This window comes from Alosa alosa, chromosome 3, assembly GCF_017589495.1.
Source record: "Alosa alosa isolate M-15738 ecotype Scorff River chromosome 3, AALO_Geno_1.1, whole genome shotgun sequence".
Classification (NCBI taxonomy): domain Eukaryota; kingdom Metazoa; phylum Chordata; class Actinopteri; order Clupeiformes; family Clupeidae; genus Alosa; species Alosa alosa.
In genome coordinates, this window is record NC_063191.1 from 20,601,569 (window position 1) to 20,617,384 (window position 15,816).

General features: G+C 40.7%; 2 protein-coding genes across 2 annotated transcripts in view; one reads left to right on the forward strand and one right to left on the reverse strand.

Annotated features, from left to right (window-relative positions):
• The window catches only part of LOC125291634 (sacsin-like), a 14,391-nt gene extending 5,879 nt beyond the window's left edge, over positions 1-8,512 (forward strand). The window contains exon 2 of the mRNA XM_048238455.1: positions 4,525-8,512. Within this exon, the coding sequence (XP_048094412.1) occupies positions 4,525-8,112 (3,588 nt within the window). The 3' untranslated portion in view covers positions 8,113-8,512. The remainder of the gene's footprint in view (positions 1-4,524) is intronic.
• Positions 8,513-8,604: 92 nt separating this feature from the next.
• dip2a (disco-interacting protein 2 homolog A) overlaps positions 8,605-15,816 on the reverse strand; it is a 94,386-nt gene continuing 87,174 nt past the window's right edge. The window contains 4 exon segments of the mRNA XM_048239373.1: positions 8,605-11,324; positions 15,068-15,191; positions 15,349-15,523; positions 15,687-15,761. Of these exon segments, the coding sequence (XP_048095330.1) occupies positions 11,072-11,324; positions 15,068-15,191; positions 15,349-15,523; positions 15,687-15,761 (627 nt within the window). The 3' untranslated portion in view covers positions 8,605-11,071.

Genomic DNA, 15,816 nt, shown 5'->3' on the forward strand with positions numbered 1-15,816 from the left:
TTATTTGCTATTTCTGAGAAATATAGAGCATATCTCTCTTCAGATTTTGCCAGATAATGCTACTACACCTCCAACAAACGATCAAACCAAGACACTTGTTCAAATCACAAGAAAAATTGTGGACATAATTGGAATCACTGATGAAATTCCTCTGAAAGACATGCAAATGTATTCTTTAGCATGTTTGATGCAATATGATGCAAACTGTGCTGGTGTAATTGATAGTTCTACAGCAAGCATTACTGAAATAATTCAACACGACGTTGCTGGTCCTGATGTCCATTACTGGCTTCTTTATTCTTGTTTTGGGACCCATGATTCACTAAGAATAGTCCAAGAGAACAATGAGCAGAACATATTCTCTTTGCCAGTTGGGGGTATAGCAGTGCCTTTGAAACAACAACCTCAGACTGGAAACTGGGCAGTCAAGAAGAGCAGCTTAGTTGGACAAGCATTCAGTTTCCTGCCTCTGTCCATTCAAACGGGCCTTCCTGTTAATATAAATGGTTCGTTTGCTGTGATGTCAAACCGAAAAAGTCTGTGGGAGACTGGAGTGAAGGCACAATGGAACACAGCCCTACTGAAGGATGCTGTGGCAAATGCCTACATGACCACCCTTCTTATCTTGAAGGAACTGTCAGAAAATGGAAGCCTTTCAGATTATCCCTATTACACATTCTGGCCAGATAAAGAGAAAGTAGGCAAAGCATTTCAACCACTAGTTGATGCCTTCTACTCTGCTATCGTGCATGGATTTTGTAATGAAGATCTTAAACTTTTCAGTGATGGCAAGAATTGGTGCTCAGTTAAGAATGGGAGGTTTCTGGACCCACAAATAGCAAAGCATAAGGAGATTGGCAAACTTGCAGAGAAAATCTTTCTGAGCCATCAAAACCCAGGATACTGTGCTGTTACACTTCCTTTGTTTGTGAGGGAAAGCATGATAAGAAGTGGCTTCAGAGACATTGTGTTGGCAAGAACAATCAGTTGGACTGAATTTTACCAGGAAGTGGTGTTCAGTAATTTGGATGCTCTGGAATCCCATGAAAGAAATGCAATGATTCTCAGCGGCATTGACCTCAATGATGATGAAGTTGATGAGCTACTGAAAGCGCATTGCTGCCTCCCTTCACAGGGAAGTGGTGAACTGCAGTACATTAGGAGAGTAGTGTACCCTTCAGGGAAAGTGGCCTGTCTGTATGATCAAGAGGAAGGAAGGTTTCTTGATGGTACCAGAGATGACTTCTGTTCCCCCAAAAGAATCCAAAGGCTGTTGGCATTAGGAATGCTAAGTGATCACCTACCTTTAGAGGATTTGGCAGAGAGAGCAGGCACTATCTTAAAAGTCTGGGAAAAGGATCAATTGAAAGCAAGAAAGCGGCTTCAATGCATGTTTGATTTGATGCAGGAGTTATTAGTTGAAAAACATATTAAACATACAAAAACATCTCATCTGTGGCGCACACTGCAAAACATACCGCTCATCCCAGCCTGTCCACCATTGACCATGGAACTACCGAGTCATGTGATGCATCTGCTAAAAAAGCCCTGTCAGGTTTATAACATCAATTGCCATTATTTGGTTAACATGACAGAATTCACAGTAGATCATAGAATCCTTAAGATACACGCTGATAACTCAGTCCTTGAGAAACTGGGTGTGCGTCAAACACCACCACTTGAGACAGTGCTAAGGCAATTAGAGGAAGCATCTAGATGTGATGTACGTGATCAGTCTGTGTTACGCAGAATAGCATATGAGAGCTATGAGTACTTGAATAATTGGCTGAATAATCATCAAGATCCAACCTCCATCGCTGAAAGTGCAAACTCCTTTCCCTTTATCTTTGTTGAGGACACATTTGTACATGTGAGATCAGTGGCGGAAAGGCAAGAGTTTGAAGTTAAGCCTTACCTCTATGTGCTTCCACATTACTTTTCCAAGTTCCGCACACTTTGGGAATGTATTGGAATGCAAGATAAATTCACACCTCAGCAGTTTGTTGACGTCTTGCAGCGCATGGCACAGAGGTATGGAACAAAACCTCTTTCCCACTCAGATCTTAATATCTGTCTGGACATACTTTCAAAAGGACTTCTGAAGACTAAAAATGCAACCCCACAGAACTGTCTTGTTCCTGATGAAAACTCAGTGCTAAGACCCATCTCTAATCTTTGTTACAATGACAGCCCATGGATGCCAGTGTCAGATGATGTCACTCTGTGTCACAAACTAATATCAAGGGAAATTGCATGCCATTTTGGTGTTAGGACAACAAGACACCACACACTACAAAACCATTTAGTTGATAGCTTTTCACCTTATAATTTGAAAGAATTAGAATTTGGACAACATGAAAAGCTGACAGTGCGAATAAAAAACATCATAAATGCATATCCTTCCAAGAAAGACATCATTAAGGAGCTCATTCAAAATGCAGATGATGCTGAAGCAACAGAAATACGCTTCATTTGGGATAGAAGGAAACATGGCACAGTGAAAACATTTGGGAAGAAATGGGATTCTCTTCAAGGTCCAGCTCTGTGTGTGTACAACAACAAGGTGTTTACTGATGCAGACTTGGAAGGCATCCAGCAGCTGGGGGAAGGTGGAAAACATGGACAGTATGGAAAGACAGGAAGATATGGTCTTGGATTCAACTCTGTTTATCATCTCACTGATTGCCCAGCTATTTTAACAGGAGACAAGTGGCTTTGCATATCTGACCCTCATGTTAAATATTCAGAATCAGAAACCAGGCAGAGACCAGGATGCAAGTACTTATTAGATGAAGAATTTAAGAATTCATTCATGGATGTTTATCAGACATTTCTACCATCAGATTTCAGCCTCGAGTCTGGAACAATGTTCAGGCTTCCACTTCGAACAGAGGAAATGGCAGCTAAATCTGAAATATGCAACAATCACATCAGAGAACATGACATTACAGAATTTTTGCAAGTGTTTTTTGAAGACCCAGATGGCTTGACCCTCTTCTTAAAACATATCAAGAAAATAGCATTCCATATTATCAGCCCCGACTCAGGCACTCTGCGTAATGCATTTGTGATTGAAAAGCAACTATCCGAGGAAAGCAGCATGAAGAGAACACAATTCCAAAATCAAGTTCAACATTCTCTTGTGTCCAGACAGACTGTACCCTGCCAGGTCATATATGATATGCAGATTTCTTCATCATTTTCAAATATCCAAAGGACATGTAGTCAATGGGTAATTGCAGAACAGTTTGGCTCTCTTGGATCCACCTCTGTCAAAATGAATAGGTGTTCACAAACCCCGCAGGCAGCTGTGGCAGCACGTATAGGAGAGAAGCCCTCTAAGCATGACTTCATGGGAAGGGTATTCTGCTCCCTACCTTTGCCTGGGGTAACTGGTCTGCCAGTTCATGTCAATGGGAATTTTGAAGTTGACTCCTCTAGAAGGGACCTATGGAAAGAAGATGGGGTGAGTCTAAAGACTACGTGGAACGAGTCTCTCAAACTGGACGTTATTTCACCCCTGTACGCCGATCTGTTGAAGCATATACAAACAACCCTGGAAACAGGAGATCATCTGACAGTATCCTCTTTAGGATCATGGCTAGATTCTTCATATCTGACCTTTTTCCCATCTGTCTCAAAAGATGTTGCTAAGGAATGGCACACAATGATCCATCATGTGTACAAGTCAATAAGTGAAAGAGATCTCTCAGTGATTCCTGTTTTACAGACCTTCCAACCAGTGATGGCAAATCAGACAACAGAGACATACACAGTCAGCTGGTCAAATGTTTGCAAACACAATCCAATGGATTCTCCTCATTTTAGTGACATGTTACAAGCAAGCCTTTTTGATATTTTAGAGGACATTGGAATGAATGTGGTTCCTTGGTCTCGAAAGATGAATCAAATCTACACAGGTTTCATAACTGCAGATGTGGAGGCAATGTGGTTATGTCCCAAAACAGTGAGGGAATATCTGAAGCAAAAACTTCTGAATGATGCTCATGCCTTGCCCTTACCTGTTGATCACACTCTGATTAAAGATAAAAAGCGATGTTTCATACTCCTCAACGCCTGTGCAGGGGACATTGATGAAAGGAATATCAGCTCTTTCGATGGACTTCCCCTTCTGCTCACTCAAGATCAGATGCTGAGGGTTTTTGACCGGAACTCTCCAAGACTGATGACAAAGTTTTGGAATATATTTGAAGGACAGAAAGCATTGTTTGTTGATTATTCTGTAAATTGTAATCACACTAAAGTACTACAAAATGGACGCTATATTGAGAAACTGACTTTTCCAAAAGCATCTCAGCTCTTGAAACCATTACTTGAAGATGTCAGTCAACATTCTGATGGTAAACCACCTGCTTTTCTGAAGAGACTTTGGGAATTCTTTGAGGAAGAAATCAGGTCAGATACCTATAAGAATGAAGCTACTGCTTTCAAAGAATTGAGGAAAGCTTTCATTGACTATCCAATTGTACCCATCACTTTTCCTAGTCAGCACAAAAAGCATAGTTTACAGACAATGATGAAGTTGTCCTCTGTTGTTTGGGATCCAAAGGAGAAGATATCATCCATCCTGGTCCAGTTAGGACTGGCGACATTAACTACTCTTTTTTTGTTGGATTACCCTATTTGCATACAACTCTAAATTCTGAAGTCCTTCAAACAAGTGAAATCGCTGCAGTTCTCGACCAACTTTTACAGGTTCCTCACTCCAACATCAAAAAAATAGACAGCTATGAATTGGACAGCCTTCTGCATTTTCTCCTATCTGGAATTAGTGCTACCAGAGACTCACAAGAATATCAGAGAAAGTTGAAGACATTACCTCTGTTTGAAACAGCACACGGTGAACGGCAGAGCATCGAAGGGTGTAACAAAGTGTTCATTCTGAAGACATGCTTTGAAATGATCCCTGATTTGTACTGTATTGCTGCAAATGGACACATTGTCCTGAATAACTCTTCTGTCAACCAGAAACTCTCAGTAACCCTGAAAATAAGTGCCTTAACTGACCTAGAGTTCTATGTGAATTTCCTGCTGCCCATATTCCACACACTCACAGAAAAACAAGTTATTGACTCAATTTTCCTGCTGTTGGTTTTAAAGCAACACCAAACATACAAGAAATACAAGGACCAGATTGTAGACCAACTAAGACGTGTTAGGTTTATTAGAGACATCCAGGGTACTCTTCAATTGGCCTCCTACTTTTTTGATGAGAAAGAGCCCCTTTACAAGATCATGCTTCCTCGAGAGAAATTTGTACCACCAACATTCTGGGAAGCATTTGACCATGAGGAAGGATCAGTAAGACGGCTACTGAAGGAGCTTGGAATGAAACACATTGTTTCAGATGTTGAGATTATACGGTTCGCAAACATGATTGAGTCAGAAGCACGTGGCAGGACCTCAATTGATGAGCTGAAGAAGAAGTCTTCTGCATTATTCATTAAGGCTTTGGAGTACAATGCCACAAAAAAGGACTCTAACTTGTTGAAAAGGATTGCAACCATCAAGTTTGTCTTTCCTTTGAAAATTCAGAAAAAACTGTGTAATTACCACCAACCGTTTGCTGGTGAAAGAGATGTGGTTGCAATCACAGAGTCTTTGATTGACACAAACTCTGATCATCAGTATCTCATTTGGTCTTCCACACCAATTCTACCCACAGACAAACTTAATCAATCTTATCTCAAAGATTTGGTTAAAGCAGGAGCCTTTCATCAGCCACCCTGTGAGTTAGTGGCCCAGAACCTGAAAAACATCTGTCAGTCAGAATGCCCAAACATTCATTTGAGAAACATCAGAAAAACAGCATTTTGCCAATCATATGCATACTTACAATCAAAGAATTTCAGGGCATCTGAGCTTCAAGACCTGCCAGTGGTTCTTGTTGAAAATGATGCTATTCTTGTGCAAGCCAGTCGAGCAGTGCTTAGTCTTGATAATGACCTTGAGTTTAGGCCATATCTGTATAAAATCAGTCCACAGCATGCACTATATGCTGAATTCTTTGAAGGGATCGGTGTGAAGGAGAGACCCACAATAAGGCAGTACAGCATAGTCCTCAAGGACATTTATATGGACAGCAAAGGAAAGGAAACTCTTAATGCAAATCAGCAGTTAACCGTCAAACGTGCTGTGCAGCACTTGTTTAAACTAATTGCTGATCAACCAAAACAAATGCAATTTCCAAAGCACTTGTATCTACCATCAACAGATGGCAAACTGTACAAATCCCAAGACCTCTACTTCAATGATACTGTCTACCAGACAAAAAGACTGGAAGACTCACTGAAAGACAAATTCAGACTCCTAATGAACCTGGGTGACTGTCACCTAGGAGAGGACCCATATAAACATCAGAAGATGCTGCAGTTGTTGCCTAAAGACAATCGACCAACAATGTTGTCTCATATCACCTCTGAAAGCCTTGTGGGTTCTAGGATGAACCAGTGTGAATATGGAAAAAGCTGTGAGTTCAGTGGTTGGTTTGAGAAACATTTATCCTCCAGTCCATTTTTACATGGTCTCACATGTTTGATCAGAGAACAAAGTAAAGGTGATGTGTCTCAAGCTGATGCTGTTGAACTATGCCAGAATACCTTTGGAAGACTTCAAATAATTTGCTGTGAAAACCTTGAGACAGAGCTTCTCTTACATCATGAGCCACTTGCTCACACCACTTCTGAAACACAAGTGTATGTGACAAAAGAGCCACAGGGCTGCACATTCTACCTGAGACACAGTGATGATAGGGGCTTTAGGGTAATGCATGAGGTGGCTATGACACTAACCAAAGAAATCAATTCCTTGCTGCGGAATGCTTTACACCCAAACAGTCTTCTGGGTTTGGGTGAGCTTTTGTTATGTGATACACAGGAAGAAGTTGAGAAGACACTCGAAAAATATGGAATCCGTAACAGTGCCATCAAAGTAGCACTTCATCATCCAGACCCAGGGAGTCTAATACCAGAGGAATGTTATGATGTTCTTGACATGAACTTTATGAACAATTATGAAAGAGGCGAGTATGTTGGCTTCAAAAAGACATCAGAGGATGAACACTATTACCATGCAGTGATTGTTGAGCGTTTGGCTGCATTGCATGAAACAGGCCAATATTGTTGTAGATATAAAATAGAAATTGGAAAGGATGAGTTTGTTGAGGTAAGCTCCCTTGATCTTTACCAGTTTAAACGTGAAAAAACATCTGCTTCAAAGCAAAGCGTTTGTAGAACAATACAGCTGGTGGATGGACCTGTGCCATCACCTGAGGAAGACTTCCCGGAGACGTTTGAAGAAATCAAAAGGGAAATTGATAAGTACCTGACAGAAATCAGGACTCTGTCGAAAGATGAGCAAGCCAAAGCCATCAGACGCCTGTATCTCCGGTGGCACCCAGACAAAAACCCAGGGCAGGAAAAGCTCGCTAATGAGGCTTTTAGGTACTTAAAAAACAAAATTAGAGAATTTGAGGCAAATGAGACTGTTTCTAAATCAACTACAAGGAATTTCAGCAGACAAAATGAGACTGCACAATCCCATTTCCCATGGAATTTTGAAAACTTCTACCCTCAGTGGAACACCGAAGCAACACGTCACCGTCAAGGTCGAGAGAGGTCCCACCACAACAGTACCAGACCCCAGAGTGATTTTTGGGCATTTCAGCAGGAAATGCCAAGATCAGACAAAGTGGAAGCTAAGCGCTGGTATTTGCAAGCCCAGTGTGACCTTAATGCTGCCCACAATGACACAGGGGGAGTGACCACTGAGTGGTGTCTGTTCAAGGTTCATCAGGCTGTGGAGAAGGCTCTGATAGCAGTGGAGTACAGACGGAGTGGAAAACCCTCTCCCACCAGCTCCATCTCTAACCTTGCTAAGAAGGTGTCAGGCTACAGCCCGGAGCTGAACACTTTGCCAGGCCTTGTGAGCCGATTAAAACGTTTGGGTGTAGATGGCAAAACAACTCAGTACCCCAACTACCATGATCCTCCTAAGATTCCTAACAATGCATTCCAACCTGAAAATGAAAAAGAGGCTCTTGATATCACATTAGAACTTCTGCAGAAAGTGGATTCATATGTAACAAACTGATTAAAAAGTAGAGTTCTGTTTGTACTTTTTGTAATTGTATTGTTATTCCTTCTTAATTTTTAACATCTTTGAAATACTTTTTATGGTTGTATCATGATTCTGATGTTCACTATGTTCTTATATTCACTATATAATATATCACAGACATGATTTATCTGTGTATGAATGAATTATTACTGAAAATATTGTTGCTTAGAATGACAGTTAGTAGTTAATCACAAAGAAAAGTTAAGGGAATGGTGATTTGTTATGATTTATTCATCATTTATTATGGTCATAATCTATCTGTGGTTGTGTCTTTCTGAAAATATGCCTAGACTATTAATGAATAGTTTATCGCATAAAAAAGAAGAGGAAACATATTGAAGTTATACTACTTAATAAAGTTTGCTTAATGAAAGATGTGTACATTTGTCTGTCAGTCTACAACTGAATGCATTTGAGTGTGATTAAAAGACAAACAAAACGTCTGTTAACCAGATGCAACCCGGATGAAAGCATTGTATTTATTAAGAAATTATGTTACATAAAGATAGAGAATGCGGTCAGCCAGTTCTCTGTTTTGGAATAAGTTTGGTTAATTTAAAATGTAGGGCCAGAACCAAGTTGTATTTGTGTGCGTCTTTATAGAAACACATTTTTAGTTATCCCCAGCCCCCTTAACAATATCAAAAACATAAAACAATGTATTCACTCATGGTTTTAATCATCTGTATTGGAAAAACTCAAACATCGGTTAGTCGGGGGATAGTGTTTTAAGTGGTCTGATGTGTAACTGCAAAGACCAGCCCTAGAACATCCATCTCTTACGAGGCTCCAAAAATAACTTACACAAATTCTGTACATAATTACATCTGGCTTTCTTCCTGTATCTGTATGGTGTACACAAAGAAAGGAAAGAACAGCCTTTAATGAAGTGGTCACTCTGGCAAAAAGCACTCTGAGCATTTGAAGGCAAGGTCCTGAAATGGTTAACATCAGTCCTCTCCACTCCACTAGTAGTTTTTTGTATTCCTGAAATAATGACACCATTATCTATGTTCATTAATCTGGAGAGAAGAAAGGAGAGTGTTGATGGAGGAAAACAGTTATGAACACATAAAGAGAATGATTTGGTGACTTTGGTCAATTCTCTATGCAATCAGAAGTCCTGACTTGGCAACACCAGTCATGATAATTTTACATTCATCAGCAAAGACTTGAACTCATACACTCACATACAGAAATTCAACAGAAATACTGTTCTTCTACAAAACACTTATTTTCCAATTTTGTATGTCTGAACCATACAGTCACGGCCAAATTTGTTGGTACCCTTACAGCTCACTGAAAGAATAATTCATTTTTTCCTTTCCTGATCAATTTTCTCATGTATAGCTGCATGCCTTTGGTATGTACGTAATAAAGCAAAGAAAGCTTGAAAATAAATAATTTATTGTTTATTTTACAAAGATATTCTTTGTGGCCTTGACAAATGTGTTGGTACCCCTAAGAAATATTGATACATTACTGTATTATAGTAATGTTCAAAACGGTTTCACCTTAATTAGCATCACAGATGTATTTGATCTTGTATTCAGTCATTCAGCCTATTTGAATGGAGAAAAGTAGTACTCTGCAGTTGGGTTCATTCTGTGCCCCATACTGAGCATGTACCAGAGAAAGCAGAGGAGAGAGCTGTCTGATCATTTAGAGCTTCTGAAAACACTTGTTGCCATCGATTGCCTCTAAAGGTTGTGTAATATACTATTAGGGAAAGGGTACCATTATTTTTGTCCATGCCATTTTTGTTTTCTTTATTAACTAAAATATTCTGTTGAATGAAGAGTCAAAAACATAGTATTTGCATTAAACATGGAATAAACATATCATGGATGTCAACAATTTTGTTTCAAAATATTGAGTTTTTTGTGGAAGGGTAACAACAAATTTGGCCAAGACTGTATATCTAAATCGTTTTTTGTCAATAATAGACCAAGATCTCAGTTAAGGTTATAAACTGATCATCTGGAGACAGCAAAAAAAATGTAAATTCATATAGTTAAGTATACACCTGAACGTCCTGAACAAGGTTAATCAAGCTGACCCAGACATCAGTCTGAAATAAGTAATGTGGATACTTTACTTAAATGATAGTTTAAAAGCAAGCTAATAAACAGGCATCTGGAAGGCTCGTTTTAAAACAAATGACAAGGAATGCTACCAAAGCTTTAGTTTCTTGTCACACACGGATTAAAAACATTAGAACTGCTACTGGGCAGTACTGCTGGCAACCAAATTAGTCTCATTGCATTTTGGCCTTTAAGTAAAACCCACATCAGATCTTGTCCACATATTTATGAAGATAAACAAATCCAAAGATTCTATTCTGGTGGTAGTGATATCACTGTCACATTTAGCTTAATTAATTGGCATATTTTAGGTTCATGAACGATTGAACGATGAACGATTGAACGATTTCAAACCATGGCCAAATATTGCTAAAACATGTTGTGTAAAACATGTCCTACAAGTGCCATGCTACAGACCTCTTTTCCTGCTGAGATGTGAGCCAGGGCACCGGGGGAGCCCTTGGCCAAGGTCATTGGAGGGTCAAGGTCACTGTGCTTAATGGCACATGGAGTGCTTGACAATTTACTTTTCAGGCAATTAAAACAACAAAGATAAAAACAAACAAAACCAATGACAACAAAACAAAAACATTTTGTCATCACCTGCCTCACCCAAAAGCAGTCTCAATGTTCAAGGCATTCGAATGAGTCAGTCATAGAAAAATAAACGCACTGCATAGCTCTGTCGAGATCAAGAGTGGCCCATGCCTTCTGAGGAAAGTGAACAGAGAGAGAGCCACAGTGAAGATCCATTTACTTCATCTCCACGTCTTTCTCTCCCTCTCTCCATCCCATGATGTGCAAATTGTTCATCTCGCCACAATGTCCCCGCCCCTCCCGGGCCTCACTCACATGTTATAGGCTACATAAATAGGGTCCAGCTGGTCAGCTAGGAAACCGTCGCGCAGGTGCATGCGCTGTTTCTCCCCTCGCGAGTTGATGGGGATAACCCCTGGGTCCACCACCACCACCACCCCCACGATCAGGTAGTGCTCCTCCAACACCACGTTGGTCACCAAGGCCACCAGATCCAGCGCCTCCTGTTCCGAGCCTTCCAGCTCCACCACCACCACCAGCAGGTTGGTCCAGGTGAACACGGCACTGCACACAAGAGACACGGGTTAGTGTGTTCAGAAACACACCAGAGGACATTAAGGAGAGACACCACGACACAGATGATCGGACAATGTCATGTTATTATGACCGCCAGCGCAGTTGGGCGCGGTCATATAGGTTTAGTCAGATTTTTTTTTTTTTTTCGCATGTCCAAATTTCCGTCAATGATTCCGGGACACTGAAAGACGGGGTAGACAAAACTTGGTGGGCATGTAACCCCATATGGATAGCATGGAACCATTGTTTTCGTTTTGATCTGTAGCCCCCACGCTGGACTGCACCTAAAGGAGGGTAGGGCAGACACAGTTTTCTGTGAATATCTCGAGAACCGTAAGGTTTAGGAGGACCATTATTTTTGTATGTTGATCTCAAGGGGCCATGTCAACGCATTCCATAACCACTCATTTCATGTATAGCCACCTAGTTAAACACAAAAAGTAAAAATGAGGTGGTGTAATTGAAGGTATCTGTGACCTAACATAGTCAAAACTGCACAAAATTGGAAGTGTAGGATCATTATGACACCCTCTGTATGCACGCCAAGTTTTGTGGAATTCCGTTCATGGGGGGCCACACAATAAATTAATTTATGTTACTATACACCAACTGGCCTGTAGGTGGCCGGAGACAGTTTTCTGTGAATATCTCGAGAACCGTAGGGCCTAGGAGGTCCACCTTTTTTTGTATGTTGGTCTTAAGGGGCATGTCAACCCATCCCATTACCACTTATTTCATGTATAGCCACCTAGTTAAAAATTAAAAAGCATAAAATTAGGTGTTTTCATCTCAATATCTCTGGCTGACAAGGTCAAAACTGCACAAAATTAAAAGTGTAGGATCATTATGACACCCTCTGAATGCATGCCAAGTTTTGTGTACTTTTCGTTCATGGGGGCCTTACAATAAAATAATTTATGTGTACATTTAGTGGCATTACACCAACAAGGATTCGGGACACTGAAAGACCGGGTACACAAAACTTGGTGAGCATGTACCCCATATGGATAGCATGGAACCGTCATTTTCGTTTTTCATCTGCAGCCCCCCTGCTGGACTGGACCCCGAAAAGGAGGGTAGGGCAGACACAGTTCTCTGTGAATCTTTTATGGTATGTTGGTCTCAAGGGCCCACATAAACCTGGCTCATAATCACTCATTTGTGATTCCCCGGTAAAAAATGAAAATCAGTAGGATTAAAAGAAAGCCAAAATAAATATTCATCATCATCATCATGGCTGCATTTTCAGTATTGGCGAGAAGTAGTCGTTTGTCCACTAGATGGCGATCGTTGCAGTGAGGCGTAATTTTGTTGGAAGTTAAAGGGGTTGGAAAAACAATGGGACGCTTCATACAAGGACTGTAATTTACCGCAGCGAACATCTAATAAGGATGGGGACGATGTTCACATGAAGTGTAATTCCCATTTCTTCTTGAAGCGAAATAAATCTGAGGATGTTTATCGGACATGCTTGGTTTTTACTGCAGGTAACGTTAATCTTGTAATATCAATAAGGACCTAGGTAATGTTACCGTTAGCGTTGGTTGAGTGATGGAGGCATTTGATTTATTGCATTTGTAGAAAACTATAAATGCGGTTATACCAAGCAAATGTATAGCAGCACTGTTTGTATCTTTTCGACTGTCATTTATTGCGTGCTACAAAATCATTCTGTGCAATGGAAGATTTACCAACGTTACACCGGTCTGATGCAGTTTTGCCTATACATGCGTGAGACTGAGGCGCCTGTTTATTTTGTTTTAAGTGCGTGCAGGTGTGAGAGGGGAATCGATGTGCTTTGATTACAGCTTGGTAGTTGTAGTCTGTGAAATTAAAAGCATTATTGTGTGAAGTATCCAAACAATGACACCTTCATTTCATTATGGCTGTTTTAGCAAAACACCTTAAGCTACTGTGTAGTAGGTCCCATTTAGAAGTGGCTACTTCATTTGCGCTTTCATTGACTCATGGAGCTGCGTGAATGTTATTACAACTTTTAAGCCACGATATGACAGTTTAAGTCCGGCTTGATACTGTAAGGTAAGCCATTGGTTTCCAAAGGAGATTTTATTTGTGTTATAGCATAGCCTATTGACAATTTATGTTGTCAATAGGCCCACCTTATAATCCTACCTGTAGCTTAGGGAAGCTAACAACTTTCTATTAGGATCTAGTTTGTTAGTTACCGTTTTGTCATAACTCCCTGATGCATTTTGCATTTAGAATAGCCAGAGCGTGTATATCTCAATCGGAAAATTAAACAATATGGGTGCCTATGGACTAGGCTGGGTGAACCCAGCCTGATCTGCCCGCTATTTATTTTTGATTTCTTAAAAGATTGAGCTTGGTCTGATGAAAGCCAGACTAGCCATGGACCTCAGTTAAACAATGCAAGGGAACATGAATCAGCCTATATTTGCACTAACAATAACGGACAAAAGCTCTTCAACGTTGGCCCGTTAAAAATGTGTATGAACAGTCTAGCGGCGCATTTCATCAAGGCCCATTTGGACATGTCAGTTATTTGCACCACTGGTTAGATGTAAAACAGCACTTCGTTTCAGACTAGGCTACTGTTACTTAATTTGTGCATTAACAATAACGTTTTCAGACTACTGTTACTTAATTTGTGCATTGACAATAAAAGTATTACATGAACTAAAGATGACTAAAATCTTATGTAGAAGAAGAAACATTCACAAAAATCCATCCATCCAAAAATGACCTTTGTTTTTGATAGCTGTTGAAAACGGCATGGAACTGAAACGGCATTTTCCTTACATAAAAAATAAATAAATAAATAACATTATGCTGATACCTTTTGCTTTTCCCAAATACAATGTAGCCTACAGGTGTAAGTGACCTTTCATCAATCCAGTTGCAATGGATGAACTGTGATGAACTGCCCTACTTGTGATTGTTTAGAGATTTTAAAGGTTTTATAACAATTCTACATCTTCTTTGGCTATTCTACAATCTATTCACCTTTTCAGCACCAGTAGGGTACTTTCTGTGCAGCCGCACACACACACTCAGGCATGCCAAACAAGCATACACAAAAGTTTCAAGAGTGGGGGATGGAGTAAAATATGGAGACAAATTGAAGTGTGATTTATTTTCGCGGAACGGATGTACAGGACTGAGCGGCGGTCATATTTTGTACCGCTATGCGGTACATCTAGTTAAAACATTGTGCAGACATCATAAATACAGCCCTGTACATAAAGAATATAATCTTCACCATGGCTACAGCTGATACACACAGAGCAGAGGTGTGAGCACCAAACCCAGAGAAATGCTAATAACAGAATCGAATAACCTGGCTGAGCACTTTAAGAGCCTGAATAGAAGTAGGTGTATTAGAGAACACAGTGAGTCAGTACTATAAAGCCAGGTGTATGAAATGACACAGTGAGTCAGTACTATAAAGGCAGGTGTATGAAATGACACAGTGAGTCAGTACTATAAAGGCAGGTGTATGAAATGATACATTGAGTCAGTACTATAAAGGCAGGTGTATGAAATGATACAGTGAGTCAGTACTATAAAGCCAGGTGTATGAAATGATACAGTGAGTCAGTACTATAAAGGCAGGTGTATAAAAAATGATTTAGTGAGTCAGTACTATAAAGGCAGGTGTATGAGAGGACACAGTGAGTCAGTACTATTGTCAGATGTAAAGAATTCAGGAGAGTTCTGGGTTTGGACCTGATGTGAAAGATGGCCCTTACCATTCTGCAATGCTCTTGTGTGATCGGATGACCGATGTCTCAATATCAATGGGGTGGTAACGCATGCCTCGTAACTCCAGCGTCTCGTCCAGAGACCCCACCACGTACAGTGCATCGTGTCTCTCTGGAACACAAACATAGAGATCAGTCCTGAGACATGGTAACCATTTAGCGGTTAATGCTATCTTGCAAATGTTTAGAAACAGTCTCAACTTTCTTTTCAAATGATGAAGAATCTGAATGTTAAAGCTTAGGGAAAAATCCAGGGCAGAAGGACTCACCCCCACTAGCGTCAGTCAGCTCAGTGCGGCGAAGGAAGCCCAAGTAGCCTGTGCGAGCCCACACTGTCTGGGTGTCCCCAAAGCTGAGCTTGGTGCAGAAGTGGTCAGCATGCAGGGCCTCTTCGCCGTACACAGTGTAGTAGCCTGTGGCATTGTGAGGGCTGCTCACCCAAACCTACGACCAAACGGCAGACAGAGACGGACATCTGAGAGTGGGTGACAGGCACCGTGCCAATCTTTGGACTCTGGTCATCGTGGTCCGATACCAATCCTTCCAATTCCAATCTTTCTTATGTGTAATGTAAGTTTATCTCTTTAGAAGGCAACCAGACACGTACCTCCCCAAGGTGCGAGTCTCCCAGTGGGCCTTTGGTCTCAGTGTTCGCTATGATGACCTTCACTCCTGGCAGGATCTGCAAACAAAACAGAATTAGTATTGATGCCCCATTTAGTGGAGGAGGTAATAAA